Source organism: Danio rerio, chromosome 11, assembly GCF_049306965.1.
Source record: "Danio rerio strain Tuebingen ecotype United States chromosome 11, GRCz12tu, whole genome shotgun sequence".
NCBI lineage: Eukaryota > Metazoa > Chordata > Actinopteri > Cypriniformes > Danionidae > Danio > Danio rerio.
In genome coordinates this window covers 45,446,610-45,463,110 of record NC_133186.1, presented here as the reverse complement: position 1 = coordinate 45,463,110, position 16,501 = coordinate 45,446,610, and the positions used below count along the sequence as shown (strand labels likewise).

General features: G+C 38.9%; 1 protein-coding gene across 1 annotated transcript in view; it reads left to right on the top strand.

Annotated features, from left to right (window-relative positions):
* sptbn1 (spectrin, beta, non-erythrocytic 1) overlaps window positions 1-16,501 on the top strand; it is a 95,547-nt gene that overhangs the window by 35,474 nt on the left and 43,572 nt on the right. Inside the window, 8 exon segments of the mRNA NM_001365192.1 lie at window positions 344-459; window positions 542-654; window positions 2,113-2,300; window positions 2,383-2,500; window positions 5,225-5,383; window positions 6,125-6,427; window positions 8,972-9,125; window positions 12,014-12,884. Coding sequence (NP_001352121.1) covers window positions 344-459; window positions 542-654; window positions 2,113-2,300; window positions 2,383-2,500; window positions 5,225-5,383; window positions 6,125-6,427; window positions 8,972-9,125; window positions 12,014-12,884 — 2,022 coding nt within the window.

The following is a 16,501-nucleotide window of genomic DNA, read 5'->3' as shown; positions in this document are numbered from 1 at the left end:
ATCAGAGCAGTGTATGGTCATCTGACCAGTTGGATTGGAGTATGGCCATATGGCAAATTAAGGTGTTGGCCATCTGACCAATAAGGGCTGAGTAAAGCCATCTGACCAATTGTAAGTAATCGTAATCGGTAAAAAAGTAATCAGACCAATAAGAGCCAAGTAGGGTCATCTGACCAATCAGAGTAGGAGTTTTCTCATTTTAAACATGAGAAAGTAAGCTATTTTTGACATTGAATGGATGTAAATCTTATGGAAGAGACTCCAGTGCTAAATTAGGAACTTTAGCAATAATAATAGCAAAATTAAGGGAACTTTGATTAACAGTGCTTTTTAATCTTTCCAGGCCAGACCTGATTGACTTTGACAAACTGAAGAAGTCCAACGCTCACTATAACCTGCAGAACGCCTTCAATCTGGCCGAACAGCATCTGGGTCTCACCAAACTCCTGGATCCTGAAGGTAAATTCAGTAATGAGTTTGGACTTCTTCATCATGAAGCACACAATAACACTTTGTTTTGTTTTGTTTTGTTGTTGTGCAGATATCAGCGTAGACCATCCCGATGAGAAGTCTGTTATTACTTATGTCGTCACATACTACCATTATTTCTCCAAGATGAAGGCCTTGAAAGTGGAGGGAAAACGTATTGGAAAGGTCTTTAAAGCCTTTAAAACACTTAAATCTGATTTCTGTTATCTGTTAATAGAGCATTTTATTGACTGATTGCTTCAGTATTGTGTGTCCTGTTTATTTTTATTAAATTTTTATGCAAAAAATATAATATTTATTTTTAATGCAAAGTTTAGTTTATTATAAATGATAATTTATTTAATGCTCATATTTAAAAAAATTCATATTAAAAATAAAATGATTTACATTTTTAATTAAAGCAAAACAATAAAAAATTTAATAGTAAAAAAGTGACCAAATGAATGTTTGTGAAATGCAAATATTAGTAATATTTACATTTTTATGTTTATTATTATACATCAGTTTAGAAAAAAATGGAAGCTAAAAAATAAACAGTGTATAAATGATTGAAATAAATTGAATAAGGGTCACACTTTACAATAAAGTTCATTAGTTAATGTTAATTAATGCATTTTCTAACATAAACAAACAATGAATAATACATTTACTACTGTATTTGTTCATGCTAGTTAACGTTAGTTAATGAAAATAGTTCATTGTTAGTTCATGTTAACTCATGGTGCATTAACTAATGTTAACAAGCACGAACTTGGATGTTTATAAAGCATTAGTAAATGTTCAATTATGATTAATAAATGCTGTACACATTTTGTTCATGATTAGTTCATGTTAGTAAATTCATTAACTAATGAACCTTATTGTAAAGTGTTACCTAAATATGTACAGTAACTATTAGAAATTGTCTAATTTGAATATTTATATTAATAAAAAGTCACTGTTTTTAAAAATTAAAATTAAAATAAATATTTTTAGCAACTGAATAATTCAGTCTTTTCTGTTTTTTTTATTATATGATGTATATGTATTTTTAGTATTAAATACTGTAATATCTAATTTAAATGATTAAATTACGTTCATTTAAATATTAATTATATTTAAATTAAAAATATTTTAAAGCTATAACCTTATTGTTAAGCTCCCTTAAACTTAATTGAACTTAAATTCTATAGTGAATGAGACTCACATGGGCTATATGCACAGCTATATAAACCTCATGTTGAAAGGTTTATGTGACTAATTTCAGTCTCATACGGTTTCTTTTACAGCATCAATGTTGTCATGTAATTAAAATGCAATCAGTTAAACAGACTTCAGCATTCATTTAGTAGTTTGAGCATAAAATGAGATGAAAAACCGTTTAAATGCAAGCGCCGTCAGGAGCAGCAGGCGAGCGGGAAAACTACATTAAAAATACTAGGGTAAACATGCGGAACAATATAAATTAATGCAGTGTTTCTTGTTCATTCTGAGACCCACTTCATAACGTATATCAATCAGGCAGTGAAGATCACCGACTTTTAAAGAAAACAGACCTTAAACATGAAGATTTTTTAACGCACCGGAAGCACTTGAACTGGGTTACTATTAATTAAAACTACTTTTCTGTATATCCTATTCTAGGTGCTTGACAACGCCATCGAAACTGAGAAGATGATCGAGAAATATGAGTCTCTGGCGTCTGATCTGCTGGAGTGGATTGAACAAACCATCATCATCCTCAATAACCGCAAGTTTGCAAACTCTCTGGTTGGAGTCCAGCAGCAGCTTCAGGCCTTCAACACCTACAGGACCGTAGAGAAACCACCCAAGTGAGCGTCTGCCAGAAGCATACCACGCATTGCATTAAAACAAACAGCCAACTGAAGCTTATTTTCTGCTGTTTCTCCATAGATTCACTGAGAAGGGAAACCTGGAGGTGCTTCTGTTTACCATCCAGAGCAAGATGAGGGCTAATAACCAGAAGGTCTACATGCCACGAGAGGGAAAACTCATCTCAGACATCAACAAGGTCAAATTCACAGCATTTTCACTCATTTAACCTATATCAGAGAGGTTTTGTCTTGTTTTCCCAGCACAAATAATTGAATAATTTAAGATGCTTTTTTTTCAGGACCAAGTTGTTAGGTGTTTTTTGACAAATGCATCAAAATAATTTGATTCTTTTTTATTTAAAATATGTTAAATGGGTAAATATGCCAAAGGAGTCAAGACAATAGAACTAATTGAAAATGACAAAGTAGGTTTTTTTGTCACTAATATTTTTTCCCTGTGTTACAAATATACTGACTTTAATTTGCATTTGAAAAAACAGGACTTGTACTAAAAAAGGCAAAAATAGTTTAGTTTCTTTCATTAAAATGGTAGAAATATTATCTTTAAAATGTTTTATTTTTGCAATTTTTTCATTTTAAAAAATAATAACATTTAACTCATGCATTTTATTTTAAATATAAATTAAAATTAGGGTTCGGCCGATAGACGATGGCATCGACCATCGCCGCTGACCAATAGACAACATGATGCTTAAGCCTGGTTTATACTTCTGTGTCAAGTGACCGGCGTAACTCACGGCGCAGGCAACGCGCGCAGCTGTGCATTTATACTTCTGCTGCTGTCTCTGTTGGTCTGCATTAACACTTCCGAAACACTAGTGGGCAGTGAGGTGTTTATGTTCCTCTGTGTCGAGTTTCTTCGCTGCCGTTTTGCTTTTCCTGAACACTTCCGGGATGTACAAGTGGCTCAAACTCGCTCATTTTGAGGCAGGAACTGGCGGACGTGCAACAACTTTAAGTATGAGGTAAACACAGAACAAAACTTTCCATCCGGAGCTCCTTCACGGGACTCCACACTTGTAAACAATCGCTCGCGCCATTCGCGCGGCTCTCGGTTTCCGCCCAGACTCATCAGCGCTACCAAGCCGACCAATCACAGAGCTTGCGCTACATGTTGTTTCGATGTGTAGTTACATTTTTTGAGAGGTGCACATCAGTGACGCCGACGGCCACGTCGAAGGGCTATGCGTCAGCCATGTAGCATACGACGGCGTTTGACGCAGAAGTATAAATCAGCCTTTAGCCGGCAAAGCCAATCCTCCGCCCTGCCCCCGTCGCAAACCCGCTCGAGAAAAATACACACTCAGGCCCCGTTTACACTAATACGTCTTAGTGTTAAAATGGCATTTTAGAACAAAAATGATCCACATCCACACCGTTTTACCTAGCATTTCTGTAAAGCCCTCCGTCTGCTGAAAACGCACTTTACATGACCACACACACACACGCAGACAGAGCCACACAGACACACACACCCCATTCACATGAGGCTTCAGCGTCAGCGCTTGACAGTGGGCGTGTCTGAAGTTGTGGCTGACGCGATCGTCATAGCAGCGTCAGCCAATGAAATTGGTCAGTGATAAGACCACTGTCTGAGCTGGTGTATTTGCATACAGCGATCCTATTGGCTGATGCTTCCGTCGGCGCTTAAAGTTGAGCGAGTCCTAACTTTTGCAGCAAGCAACACCTCTGAAGCGGCACCAACGGATTTACAATGCCATTCAGCAACGCCTGACATCATATTCAAAGTGATTGGGAAGCGTAGAAGCTGATGCCCCGTGTTAATGGGGCGACACTGTCATGCACTCCTCTGAGCAGTGCACGTCGGACAGTTCAGTTATCAAGGATGTACCCCTGGATCGGGTCTCACTATAGTTGTTAAACGTGATATTCAGATATCCCAAGTCTTCCGGAGGTTTCGGGAGTGTCTATGCATTTGCGGGACTCATAATGCCCGTAAACGAGTGATAATCTCCTGGAAATCGTGCGTTTCCCTTCTTGCTCTTCAGACACGTCGATTCTATCAACCCCCCTTTCACATGATAGCAATGCCATCATCCATTGCAATGTTTCATATTAGACACCAAATTGGACACCAAATTGGTCGACATCGCCCAGCCCTGATTAAAATTCATTCAAATTAAACAATTTATTATTTAATTAAATAAAAAAATAATAAATGGATGCATAACCTACAATCTGCAATATTGACTAGATATTAAAATAAGTAATTCAATGTATAATATATTTTTTCAAATAAGAAAAATCTCATTTCCCAGAGATGGGTTGCGGCTGGAAGGGCATCCGCTGTGTAAAAAAACTTGCTGGATAAGTTGGCGGTTCATTCCACTGTGGCGACCCCAGATTAATAAAGGGACTAAGCCGACAAGAAAATGAATGAAAAAATGAAGAAAAATCTCATATTAGGTCCTCTCTTTGATTTTTTTTTTTTTATTTATTTTTATTATGCTTAAAATATGTAAAAATTATTTAAATGTGTGTTTTTTTTATTTATTTTTTTTAATGTTTTCAGTTTTTCTAAAATAAACAACAAAATATGTCTGTGAGTGAAGCATTTTTCTCTTAAGCGTAAGCTGGCCTGATCTTGATGGACTTTTTTGTAGTTTTTTTTAATATGTATTTGAAATGAAAAACAAGACAATTAGTTTATGCACCTATTTATGCATAGCTAAACACCATGCAAGTATGACTGTCACTATGAATGTGCATTCTGTGAAGACAAAACTCTGCTAAATCTCAGTATTGTATGAAATCTAATCCTGTAATTTTCCTTTAGCAGGCTGGCATTAAAAGGCATAAGCTGCACATATGATTCTGCAGTATTTTACTGAAGTAAATGTGTGTATGTGTGTGTGTTGACTAATATGCTGTGGTTTCAGGCGTGGGAGCGTCTGGAGAAAGCCGAACACGAGCGAGAGCTGGCGCTGAGGACTGAACTCATCCGACAGGAGAAGCTGGAGCAGCTCGCCAGACGCTTCGACCGCAAAGCAGCAATGAGAGAAACCTGGCTGAGCGAAAACCAGCGGCTCGTTTCACAGGTGACACTCTCACACATCACACACACTTACACACATAATAATCCTGGACTGCAGCTGCAATGTTATCTTACTATTTGAAGCACTTTTGTGCCCCCTGGTGGTGAAGTGTTTAAAGGACGCACAGGACGGTCGTTTCTTCTTTATTATTTATTTACAATATTAGTTAAAAGGGCAAAATTATATTTAAATATTTATTTAGCAGTATGTTGTTTTAAAACTTGAAAATCTGAGAACTAAGCTAATTTTTTTCACAACAAATCTATTAATATTTCTTTGTTGTTATTACTTGATGCATATTATAATTTCTATTAAACTGCATAATTTTATTGTGATTTTTTTTCATAATTTTTCCAAAAGTAAACATACATGATATTTATAATGCATTTTTACTATATGGTATTTCTTATATGTTTTACTAAAATATATTTCTAAAATTTTTTATGGAAGTAAATGTTTAAAATTAAATTATTTATATTATTTTAATCATTTTTACCATTAAAATCAGTAACTCTAAATTAGTATTTTGCATAATTGGGGTAAAAAAGCATTACAAATTTCAATAAAAATGGGTTAATTTGCCAGGAAAATTGCATTTTTTAAAATTATTTAATATTAGGATGATGATCACCAGCAAACTCTCAGATTGAGCTGCATTTCCAATGAGGTTATAACATTATTATCTTTAACATGGATAAATATTTGTGCATCTTTAATATTTAAATTCACATTTTTCTTCTGCAGGACAATTTCGGATTCGACCTCCAGGCGGTCGAGGCAGCAACCAAAAAACACGAAGCCATTGAGACTGATATAGCAGCGTATGAGGAGCGTGTACAGGCGGTGGTGGCCGTGGCCCGAGAGCTGGAGACTGAAAACTATCACGATATCAAGCGAATCACAGCGCGCAAAGACAACGTGCTGCGGCTGTGGGAGTATCTGCTGGAGCTGCTGAAGGCCCGCAGGCAGAGGCTGGAGATGAACCTCAGTCTGCAGCGCGTCTTCCAGGAGATGCTCTACATCATGGACTGGATGGACGAGATGAAGGTCAGCGTAAAAGTCTTTGCACACTGAAGTTGAAATTTTCATGCATTTTGTTTTTCGTATGCATTTATTACTTGTGGCAAAATACCTCTCAAAGCATTTCTTCCAATGCAACCCCCCCCCGCTAAACCTCAATACAGTGTGTAAGTGTAATTACGGTTAAATTACTTTTCAACGTGCTAAACTTCAAACTCAATGTGCAATAAACTTAAAGATGACTATGAGGTAGGCTTCGGCGGTAATACGGTAATATGGTATACCACGGGATCTAAAAATAGCCACGGTTTTAGTTTGAATACCGTTATACCATCATAAAAAAACAATACACTTAAATAGGAGACAAGTATGAAATATTGGATATTATTTATGTAATGCCTACAAATGTGTATGCGTGATTGTCATCATGGGACAGTGTGGAGGAGAGAGGGAGAGGGAGGGTTGAGATGGCGAGTCGTGTACCAAGTGACCTGCAGTTTGGCTGTATTTCCGGTTTCCACCGAACGAGAAGTGAGATGTGGTAAATACGAACTAGAGGTCTGCATTCCCGCTGCTGTAACGTGGGAGCTGACCAGATTTTTTGCGGTGCGGGAATGCATTTTCGAATAAAGCGCGGGAGTGGTCCGTCACTCTGGTGTAATTTGAAAGGGACCGGGCGCGCGGTCTAACAATATCGCTCCCGAGCGAGCGAGCACCAGCGCATCAGTGGATGCTGTTGTTTGTTTGTTTGTTTGTTTGTTTGTGTGTTTGTGTGTGTGCGTGTGTGCGTGTGTGTGTGTGTGTGTGTGTGTCTCTCTCTCTCTCTCTCTCTCTCTCTCTTTCTCTTTCTGTGTGCATGCATGTGTGTGTATGTGTGCATGAGAGAGAGTGCCCTGCGCAGATCTCTGATATGAACAAGACAAACAGGGGTCCGTTCTTCGTACGTGGATTACTCAGTTAGCTGGATTTGGATATTGACGATTTGACACGATCCAGGATCGTTTCGTTCTTCAAAGCTGATCCGACAGTTGTTGTCATAGCAACAGTTCTGCTAGGTCAAACTTGATCGGGAGCAGGCTCAATTCATATAAACAGGATTAGATCGGCTCAGTTTAAGCAAAGATAATACAGAAAGTATGTTCTGAATTCTGATATTTTCTTACAGTAGTAGTTATACGCTTGAGAAAATGGTAAATATTTTTTAACTATATATATAAAGTTATAGTTATTAATAAAATAAATAAAGTTATACATATTAATAAAACGTATGCAATCTGCACCCTCGAAATGAAAGTACAAAGACTGCCACCTGGTGGTGCAAAGAGAAAACTTATTTATATGAACTTTTTAGATCACTGTAGTACAATTTATGATAATAGACATGCACAATATGTGACTTAAAAAAAAATAAATACATTAATGCAGTCATAAACATGTTTTGATAGTTAATATGCCGGTGATTTGATGCTTCACAAAAGTTGCAGACGCCTTTACCAATATCAAAATGCTTTTGTAAACATCCAGTTATTCTTTACACCGATTAAAAAAATGGCTACTACAATAAAGAAAATCTTTTCTAAATGTAGAACTAAATACATTAATATGTATTGAAATACATGATGAATACTCTAGACACATGAAAGTGTAAAGCCTGCAGCTCACAACAAATGTGGAAGGTTATTGCGTGTTATATTTAACAAACCGTTTACTGCTAATTTGATGTAATTTTGCTCACATGGATAATTGAATATTAATCAGATGATGTCATTACGCTGCTGTGCCGTCAGCCAATCGTTGCATTGCTGATCATGATTTCGATGATCGATAGATCTGTCCTTCACAACACACGCAGCGATCTCAGATCAGTTTATCCAGACATTCTAATCTGATTCGCGAACTTGTCTGAAGAACCAAATTAGCGAGAGATCAGTTATCAAGATTAACAGATCCAGAATCTGCCAAATAATCTTAGATCATTTAAGCGAGGTACGAAGAACGGACTCCAGGTGACTGCGAACCTAAGGTCGCATATACGCTGTTCATTTTCTGAATGGATTAGGCACAAGCCAACAGTTTAGTGACGCTGTCTGAGCCTTACATCATAATTTTTTAATAATGCACGGTAATACTGTATACCGGGGTAAAATAGGGAGGAGGTTTGACGGTATCAAAATTTGGATACCGCTCAAGCCTACAATGAAGTGATGTTTATGGCCTAAAATGACAGATTTTATTGATGGCTTTTCTCAAAACTTGGCAACATTAGCTTTAATTCTTGTGTTTTTCTGTAGAACTACAACTTATTTTACCATTGAACTTGCAAAATGCTGTAAGGGCTGAGAAAGCTGAGCATTTCCTGAGTGAGAGTTGTTTCTACATCGATTGTATTCAGTGACGCCTTCATTTAGCAGATGCACATTACAAATGAGGAGCATCAAGTTTATTTTAATCTTAAGAGCCATCAGACTTCAGCATAATCAAGATTGCTTCATCTACATAGCAAGTAGAATATGCATCTTAATATGCAGCTTTTAGTTTGACGTGCTGACGGTCGTCTGCTGTCCTCCACAGATGCTGCTGTTGTCTCAGGATTATGGGAAGCATTTGCTGGGAGTTGAAGATCTGCTGCAGAAACACGCTCTGGTGGAGGCTGATATCGGCATTCAGGCCGACCGCGTCAAAGCCGTCAACAACAACGCACAGAGATTTGCTGTGGATGAGGAGGGTGAGACTTAATAAACCAGAGATAAACATAAGCACACACTCAAAAAATATTGCATGTTTTACTTACTTAAAATGCGCTGAAACAACTCCATTCTTGAGATTTCATTGGGATAACTTTTGTTAAAAAAATTTGTTAAAATTGTTAACTTAATCGGTTTGTGTTGGGACAACATAAATGAAATATGTGAAATCCAGCATTATTTACAGTGCATGAGTAGGAGAATGTTTACATGGACATCAGTAATCTTATTATTTGCCCTAATCTGAATAAGACAATAATCTGATTAAGGTGTTTACATGAGTTTCCTTATTACGTGTTATAGTGCACAAATGATTAACTCTTTACATCAACATTTGATGCTAGTTTCCTTCTCCGGCAACATCAGTTTGGGTTACACTGTATTTTGGTGGTCCATTTGCTGAATTTAAGCATTGCATATACAAGCCAAATAATTCTCATTAGATTATAAGTAGACTGTTCGGTTGGGGTTGTTGTTAGTGTAAGTTGACATGTACTTGCAAAGTTTTTTATAGTCAGTTAAATGTTTGTTGAATGTCTGTATCAACAGATATTATGCAGACAGTCTACTAATACTCAAATGGACCATCAAAATAAAGTGTTACCTCAGTTTGTGTTGTCATGCATTCATCTTATTTATTTTACTCAACTGCAATTAATTTCTCACACCCATTTTGCCTGAATATATATGTATACAGTATAGTTTTGTGAGGTTCCCACAGTCACGAAAAACCTGGAAGTAACTTCACTAATTTAAAAATTGTGAATAGCCATGAAAGTTTACTGTACACAATAGTGAACAGGTTTGTGAAGAACATCTGATTAAAGTGTTTTAACCAGCACTGCCACCTTTTTAATTATAAGGTATCTGAACTTTTTCTCAAAATTAAGTTATTCACATATTAATATTTGTGACATTATCTGGTGTTTCTATTTAAAAGCAGTGTGCATTAATTTATTCAATTATATTTAATATTAAATTATTAAAAAAAAAATAATATTATTATACTGTAAATTAAAAATGTCTTAAAATTTGTCATCATTTACTCGCCCTCTAATTGTTCCGAACCAGTTTAAGCTTCTTTATTCTGCTGAACACAAAAGAAGACATTTTTTCTTCTATGAATTTAAATGGGGCATCATGGTGGCACAGTGGGTAGTACGATTGCCTCACAGCAAGAAGGTCGCTGGTTCGAGCCTCGGCTGGGCCAGTGGGCATTTCTGTGTGGAGTCTGCATGTTCTCCCCGTGTTGGCGTGGGTTTCCTCCAGGTGCTCCGGTTTCCCACACAGATCCAAAGATACAGTTGAAACCAGAAGTTCATATGATATGTTTATAAGTATGATAATGATATGATCATTTGTAAGTCGCTTTGAATAAAAGCGTCTGCTAAATGTAAATATACACTGTATTAAAAGACACATAACAACTTTTTAAAAAGTCAGATGTTAATGTGCCTAAACCTTTTCTCTTTTGGGTAAGTCAGGATTATCACATTTGTTTCTGTTCCGCTTAATAGCAGAATAATGAGAGATTTTTTGAGAAATTGTTATCACTTTTCTTGAAAGTCAAGTTTACACACAATAAGATTATTCTGCCTCTGAAAAAGCTCAGATGATGATGTCAAGGTTTTGGAAGTTTCTGATTGGCTAATTGACAACATTTGAGTTGATTGAAGGCACAGCTGTAGAATAGTATTTAAGGAAAAGCTCAAACACACTGCTTCCTTGTGAGACAACATGGGAAAATCAACAAGAAAGAATCAACCAAAAAGCCAGATTACAATCTGCTAAATTACACTGGGAAGAAGACTAATGTTTGGAGACATGTCCTTTGGTCTGATGGAGCTAAGATTGAACTGTTTGGGCATAATGAGCAGTGTTACATTTGGAGGACAAAGGGGAAAGCGCACAAGCCCAGGAACACCATCCCAACTGTGCAGTATGGGGGCGGCAGCATCATGTTGTGGGGCTGTTTTGCTGCAGGAGGGACTGGTCCACTTCACAGCTAAGATGGCATCATGAAGAAAGAACATTATGTAGAAATACTGAAGCAACATCTCAATACATCAGCCAGGACATTACAACTTGGCCACAAATAGGTCTTTCAAACAGACTATGACCCTAAGCACACTGCCAAATGAGTTCAAATGTGCTTTAAGGACAACAAGGTGAATGTTTTGGAGTGGCCATCACGAAGCCCTGATCTCAATCCTATAGAAAATGTGTGGGCAGGGTTGAAAAAGCTTGTCTGAGCAAGACAGCCTACACATCTGACTCAGTTACACCAATTCTGTCAGGAGGAATGGGCCACAATTCCTGCAAACTATTGTGAGAAGCTTGTGGAAGAAGACCCAAAACGTTTGACCAAAGTTATACAGCTCAAAAGCAAAGCTAAAAAAATACCAAGGAAATGTGTGTAAACTTTTGACTATCTAGAAACTAATCAAAATTCTCAAAAAAACAAATTCTCTCAATATCCTTCCATTTAGCAAATGTAAATCATTTAGGTAATCCTAACAGACCTAAAATAGTAAATGTTTAGTATAATTGACCATCAGACATTTAAAAAAAAAATAGTATGTTCTTTTTTTATATGTAAAGTATGTAAAAGTATTTTTTTTATATGTAGAGTATGTAAAATTCTGTGTATATATATATATATATATATATATATATATATATATATATATATATATATATATATATATATATATATATATATATATATATATATATATATATAATTAAACAAAATTATATCCCCATAATAATATTGCTCAGAATGCAGATGAAACCCTAGAATCCCAAGATGCCAATCACCCATTTTTTCTCTCTCTTCTAATGCTTTCTCCTCTCTGTCCTGCTATAGGCTACAAACCGTGTGATCCTCAGGTCATCCGTGACCGTGTGGCCCACATGGAGTTCTGCTATCAAGAACTGACACAGCTCGCAGCCGAACGCCGCGCTCGTCTAGAAGAGTCCCGCCGCCTCTGGAAGTTCTTCTGGGAGATGGCAGAAGAAGAGGGCTGGATTCGAGAAAAAGAGCAGATATTATCCTCCGACGACTGCGGGAAGGATCTAACCGGCGCCGTGCGTCTTTTAAGCCAACATCGTGCTCTGGAAGACGAAATGAGCGGTCGTTCTGGACACCTCCAGCACACTGTACGCGAAGGCCAAGCCATGGCTGATGCTGGTCACTTCGGTGAAGCTAAAATCCGAGAACGCATCGCTGACGTCCAAGCGCAGTGGGCGGCTCTAGAACAGCTTGCATCTGTAAGAAAAACCCGTTTGGAAGAAGCGTGTAGCCTTCATCAATTCCAAGCTGATGCTGATGACGTCGACACGTGGACGTTAGACGCTCTTCGAATCGTTTCCACCGCTGACGTCGGCCATGATGAGTTTTCAACCCAAGCTTTGGTCAAGAAACATAAAGACGCATCAACTGAAGTGGCTAGCTATCGTCCAGTCATCGACGCTCTTCATGAACAGGCCCAGACTCTTCCTCCTGAGCAGGCGAAGAGTGCTAATGTTAGCGAGCGGCTGGCGGGCATCGAGGAGCGTTATAAGGAGGTTTCGGAGTTGACCAGGCTGAGGAAGCAGGCTTTGCAGGACGCCCTGGCGCTTTATAAGATGTTCAGCGAAGCGGACGCATGCGAGCTCTGGATTGATGAGAAAGAGCAGTGGTTGAACAGCATGGAGATCCCGGAGAAACTAGAGGATCTGGAGGTCATTCAGCACAGGTGAGAATGTGTGTTTGGTGTCGTAATAAAATCACAGAATTAAAAGTGCTTTCACACAGACTCGCACATAGGGCCCTATTATACACCCGGCGCAGTGTGGCGCAAGGCGCGACACAATTGTTTGCTAGCTTCAGCTTGGCGCAAGAGTCTTTTGATGTTTTGCAGCACGCTGTTTAAATAGCAAATGCATTTGCGCTCCTATGTGCGCCTATAGGCGTTCTGGTCTAAAAAAGGAGGTGTGTTGAGGCGCATTGCTGGCGCGTTGCTATTTTGAGGAACTAAAATAGACTGCACAATAGACCAGATCAAAGCTGGTCTAAAGTCCAGCGCAGAGAGCGTTATTTGTGAGCCTTGCTTAGACATTGCTTAATACAGTGGTCCCCAACCCCCGGGCCGCGGACCGGTACAGGTCAGTGGATCAGTCAGTACCGGGCTGCACAAGAATGAATTATCTTTAAGTTGGCAGATAAAGTAGCTGCGTTTAAAGCCAAACTGAGGCATATTGGACATGTTTCAAACATTAGCGCCCTCACTCACCAAGCTGGTGCACGATCATCAGTCTTCGCTGTTAAAGGAGTTTGATCGCTACTTCCCAACCTCAAAGGACCCACAAACGGCTAGGGAATGGATACGTGACCCATTTGTCAACAAACCAGCATGTTCGTGCAAGAAGAAGACCAACTGGTGGAGATCGTAAATGACAGCGGCCTTAAAACAGTGCTCGAGACAACAACTCTGCCGGTGTTCTGGATTAAAGTAACGGCAGAATACCCAGAGATCGCTAACACAGCGCTGAAAACCCTGTTGCCATGTGGAGATGTACATGATATGTGTGTTCTGCCGCTCACAGGCTGTTTCACGGGCACACGCAAAGCTTGAAGGTAAACAAACAACGGCTTGTCATAAGCATCTTATCGATAATTATTTACACAGTTGGCATTAAGAAGAACATATAAACGTTATCTGCCTAATTTCTAGCAGCTAAATGTGTTTGGAAAAATATTCAAAGGCTTTTATTCTCATAAACCATGCAGACGTGAATGCGTCTGACTGTTCTGATTGGCTAAAGCAGACGTCTCACGTCAGCACGTTCTAGACGTGCACACGCTCATTACAACTGAATTTAGAAATAGTTTTGAAACAAATCTTTGCGCTTAACAAATGAAATTATTTATGTAGGCTAATAGATGTCTGTGCGTACAACACGTTTCCCTATCCACGAGAGCGAAAGTGAAAGTAGATAATGATCAGGCCTCATCTCTCATTCCCGCACTGTAGATGCTCTGTTAACTGTTTTCTCACTAGTGAAACGTTCAATTTTTCTACTTACAAAATACGCCATGTAAATAGCAAATGCGCCATGGCGCGACGCAACTGATTCTTAAAGTCTTAAAGGGAATAGGAGATGAGACTCTGATTGATTTATTCTCAAAACACACCTATAACTCATTAAGAGAATAAGCTCAACCCTGTTAGACCGTGCGCCACAGCGCAAAGCAGATTTTTCAGTCCTTAAAATAGCAAAAGTGGATTTTGACACGCTCTGAACGCGTCTGCGCCCTGTGCTTTGCACTTTGCACATGGATCGTCCAAATAGAGCCCTTTGTTTGCGCACCAAATTGGACCAAACAATGGTCTCAGTATGCATTTAAACCAACCCTGGAGTGGTTCATTTGTGGTGGGAAAGTGAAGCGACCTCTGACTAACCCTAATGCAAAAAGTACCTCGCTTTTTAAGATGAGAAAAGGTTTTTTGACACTTTGCTACATTTTAACGCCGCATTAATTGTGATGTTAATTGTGCAGTTCAGGAAATTCATCTAGCCAACGACTGATGTGAATGTTGGCATGTGACTGCTTTTAGGTTTGTTTCAGCTGGCTTGCTTCAGAGCAGTCGGTCTGGTGTGAAACGGAAACAAAATTGCTGTAAAATGCTACGATATATAATTTTTAACCTTACGAAAAGCACTACAGGTGTAAAAGCAATCTACGAGTGGAATACATGGACGAATAATACATTGGATGAAACACAGCCTGATATTTCACAGGGTTCAACCCTTCTTGAAAGTACTTGAATTTCAGGCCGTACTCACACTAGGTACAGTTGCCTCGAACCGGGCCAAAGCACGCTTGTCCCCCCTCCCGTCTCCCCCGACGGCCCGTGCTCACACCACAAATGGGCCTCGGCACGCTTACGTCATCACTGCTGCGCTGTTCAGTGAGAAGCGCTCTCTCACTCAGCAGCACAGTGGAGATTTCTCTAGTTATCAGGGGCGGACTGGGACAAAAATTCTGCCCTGGCACTGTTGCCACACCAGCCCACATTACCACACCGACACAGCCCCACCCACAGACACACACATTCACTATTTATTTTGGTGTAAAGAGGGTGAAATAATATGACATTCCTGCCAGATTTTGATTATGTCCGGGTAACCTTGGATTGGGTCGGCCCATCTTGAAACCAGGCGGCAGTTGCCGATTGGGCCACATGCTTAACATTTATTATTATTATTTTTTAATTATCATCATCATAATACCACATCTAGCAAGAGATAAAAGCTGTCTGCACTTAAAAACAATACATATTAAAAAAAAAAAAACTGACCGGCCCACATTTAAAAATTGGTCAGGCCCTTCTGGCATTTGCCAGAATTGCCAGATGGCCAGTCCGCCCCTGCTAGTTATATCTTTTCAGTCGTTTGATATGCAGTGATATGCAGTCAAATATCTCACCAAACAGTCCTTAGGGATGCGGGGACACGCAGTCAGATAATTCGCCGAACAGATCCGCCACTTTTGTCGCTAATAAACAATCATAAAGCCCTCGTGCTGCAGGAATGAGGAGGTCTGCTGAAGGCGCGCAGCTGACGTGCAGTGAGGAGTTCTCGTCTTTAATAAACTACGGCAGTTTGCGTTCACTGAACAGTAAGATTGATTAATAAATCTATATGAAACAGTCCCTTAAAAGTCACGTCTCGCTTTCAGTTTCGGGCTTTGGCGCATTTTGCACTCACACACAAGCGTACCGCGCCAAAGCCCAAGTGAACCGCGCTCAGGCCCACCTCTTCCAACCGGGCCAGGGCCGGCCAAGTGAACCGTGCTTGAGCCAGATTCAGCGCACTCACACTTTTCAAACGATCCGGGAAACGGGCCTGGGCACGGTACGGATGGCATAGTGTGAGTAGGCCCTCAGACATGTGGCCTGGGAAGTACTTAAAAACAAACAGGTTCTTGAAGGTGCTTGAATTAAATTTTAAATAAATTAGTTTTTGGTGTTATTTTATCAATTGTCATGCTGCTGTCAGAAACAAAATGAAAAACAAAACAAAAAAGTTGTAATTTAAACATTTTAAAATAATGTCTTTTACAAGAAAAAATAATGTACGTTTTATAAATATTTCAGAAACCACATTTGACTATTACTAGTTTTGAATTCAACATCTTTTATTAAAGTTCAATGAACATGACTCTTTACCATGTTGAGTACAGTAAGGACTTTTATGGTGCTACTGTACAAATGCTGGGGGTGTACATTTCAATGGTGCTTGATTTGAAATCAATGGTGCTTCTTGAAAGTTCTTGTATTGGCTGTTTAGTGAATGCATCTGGAATGCT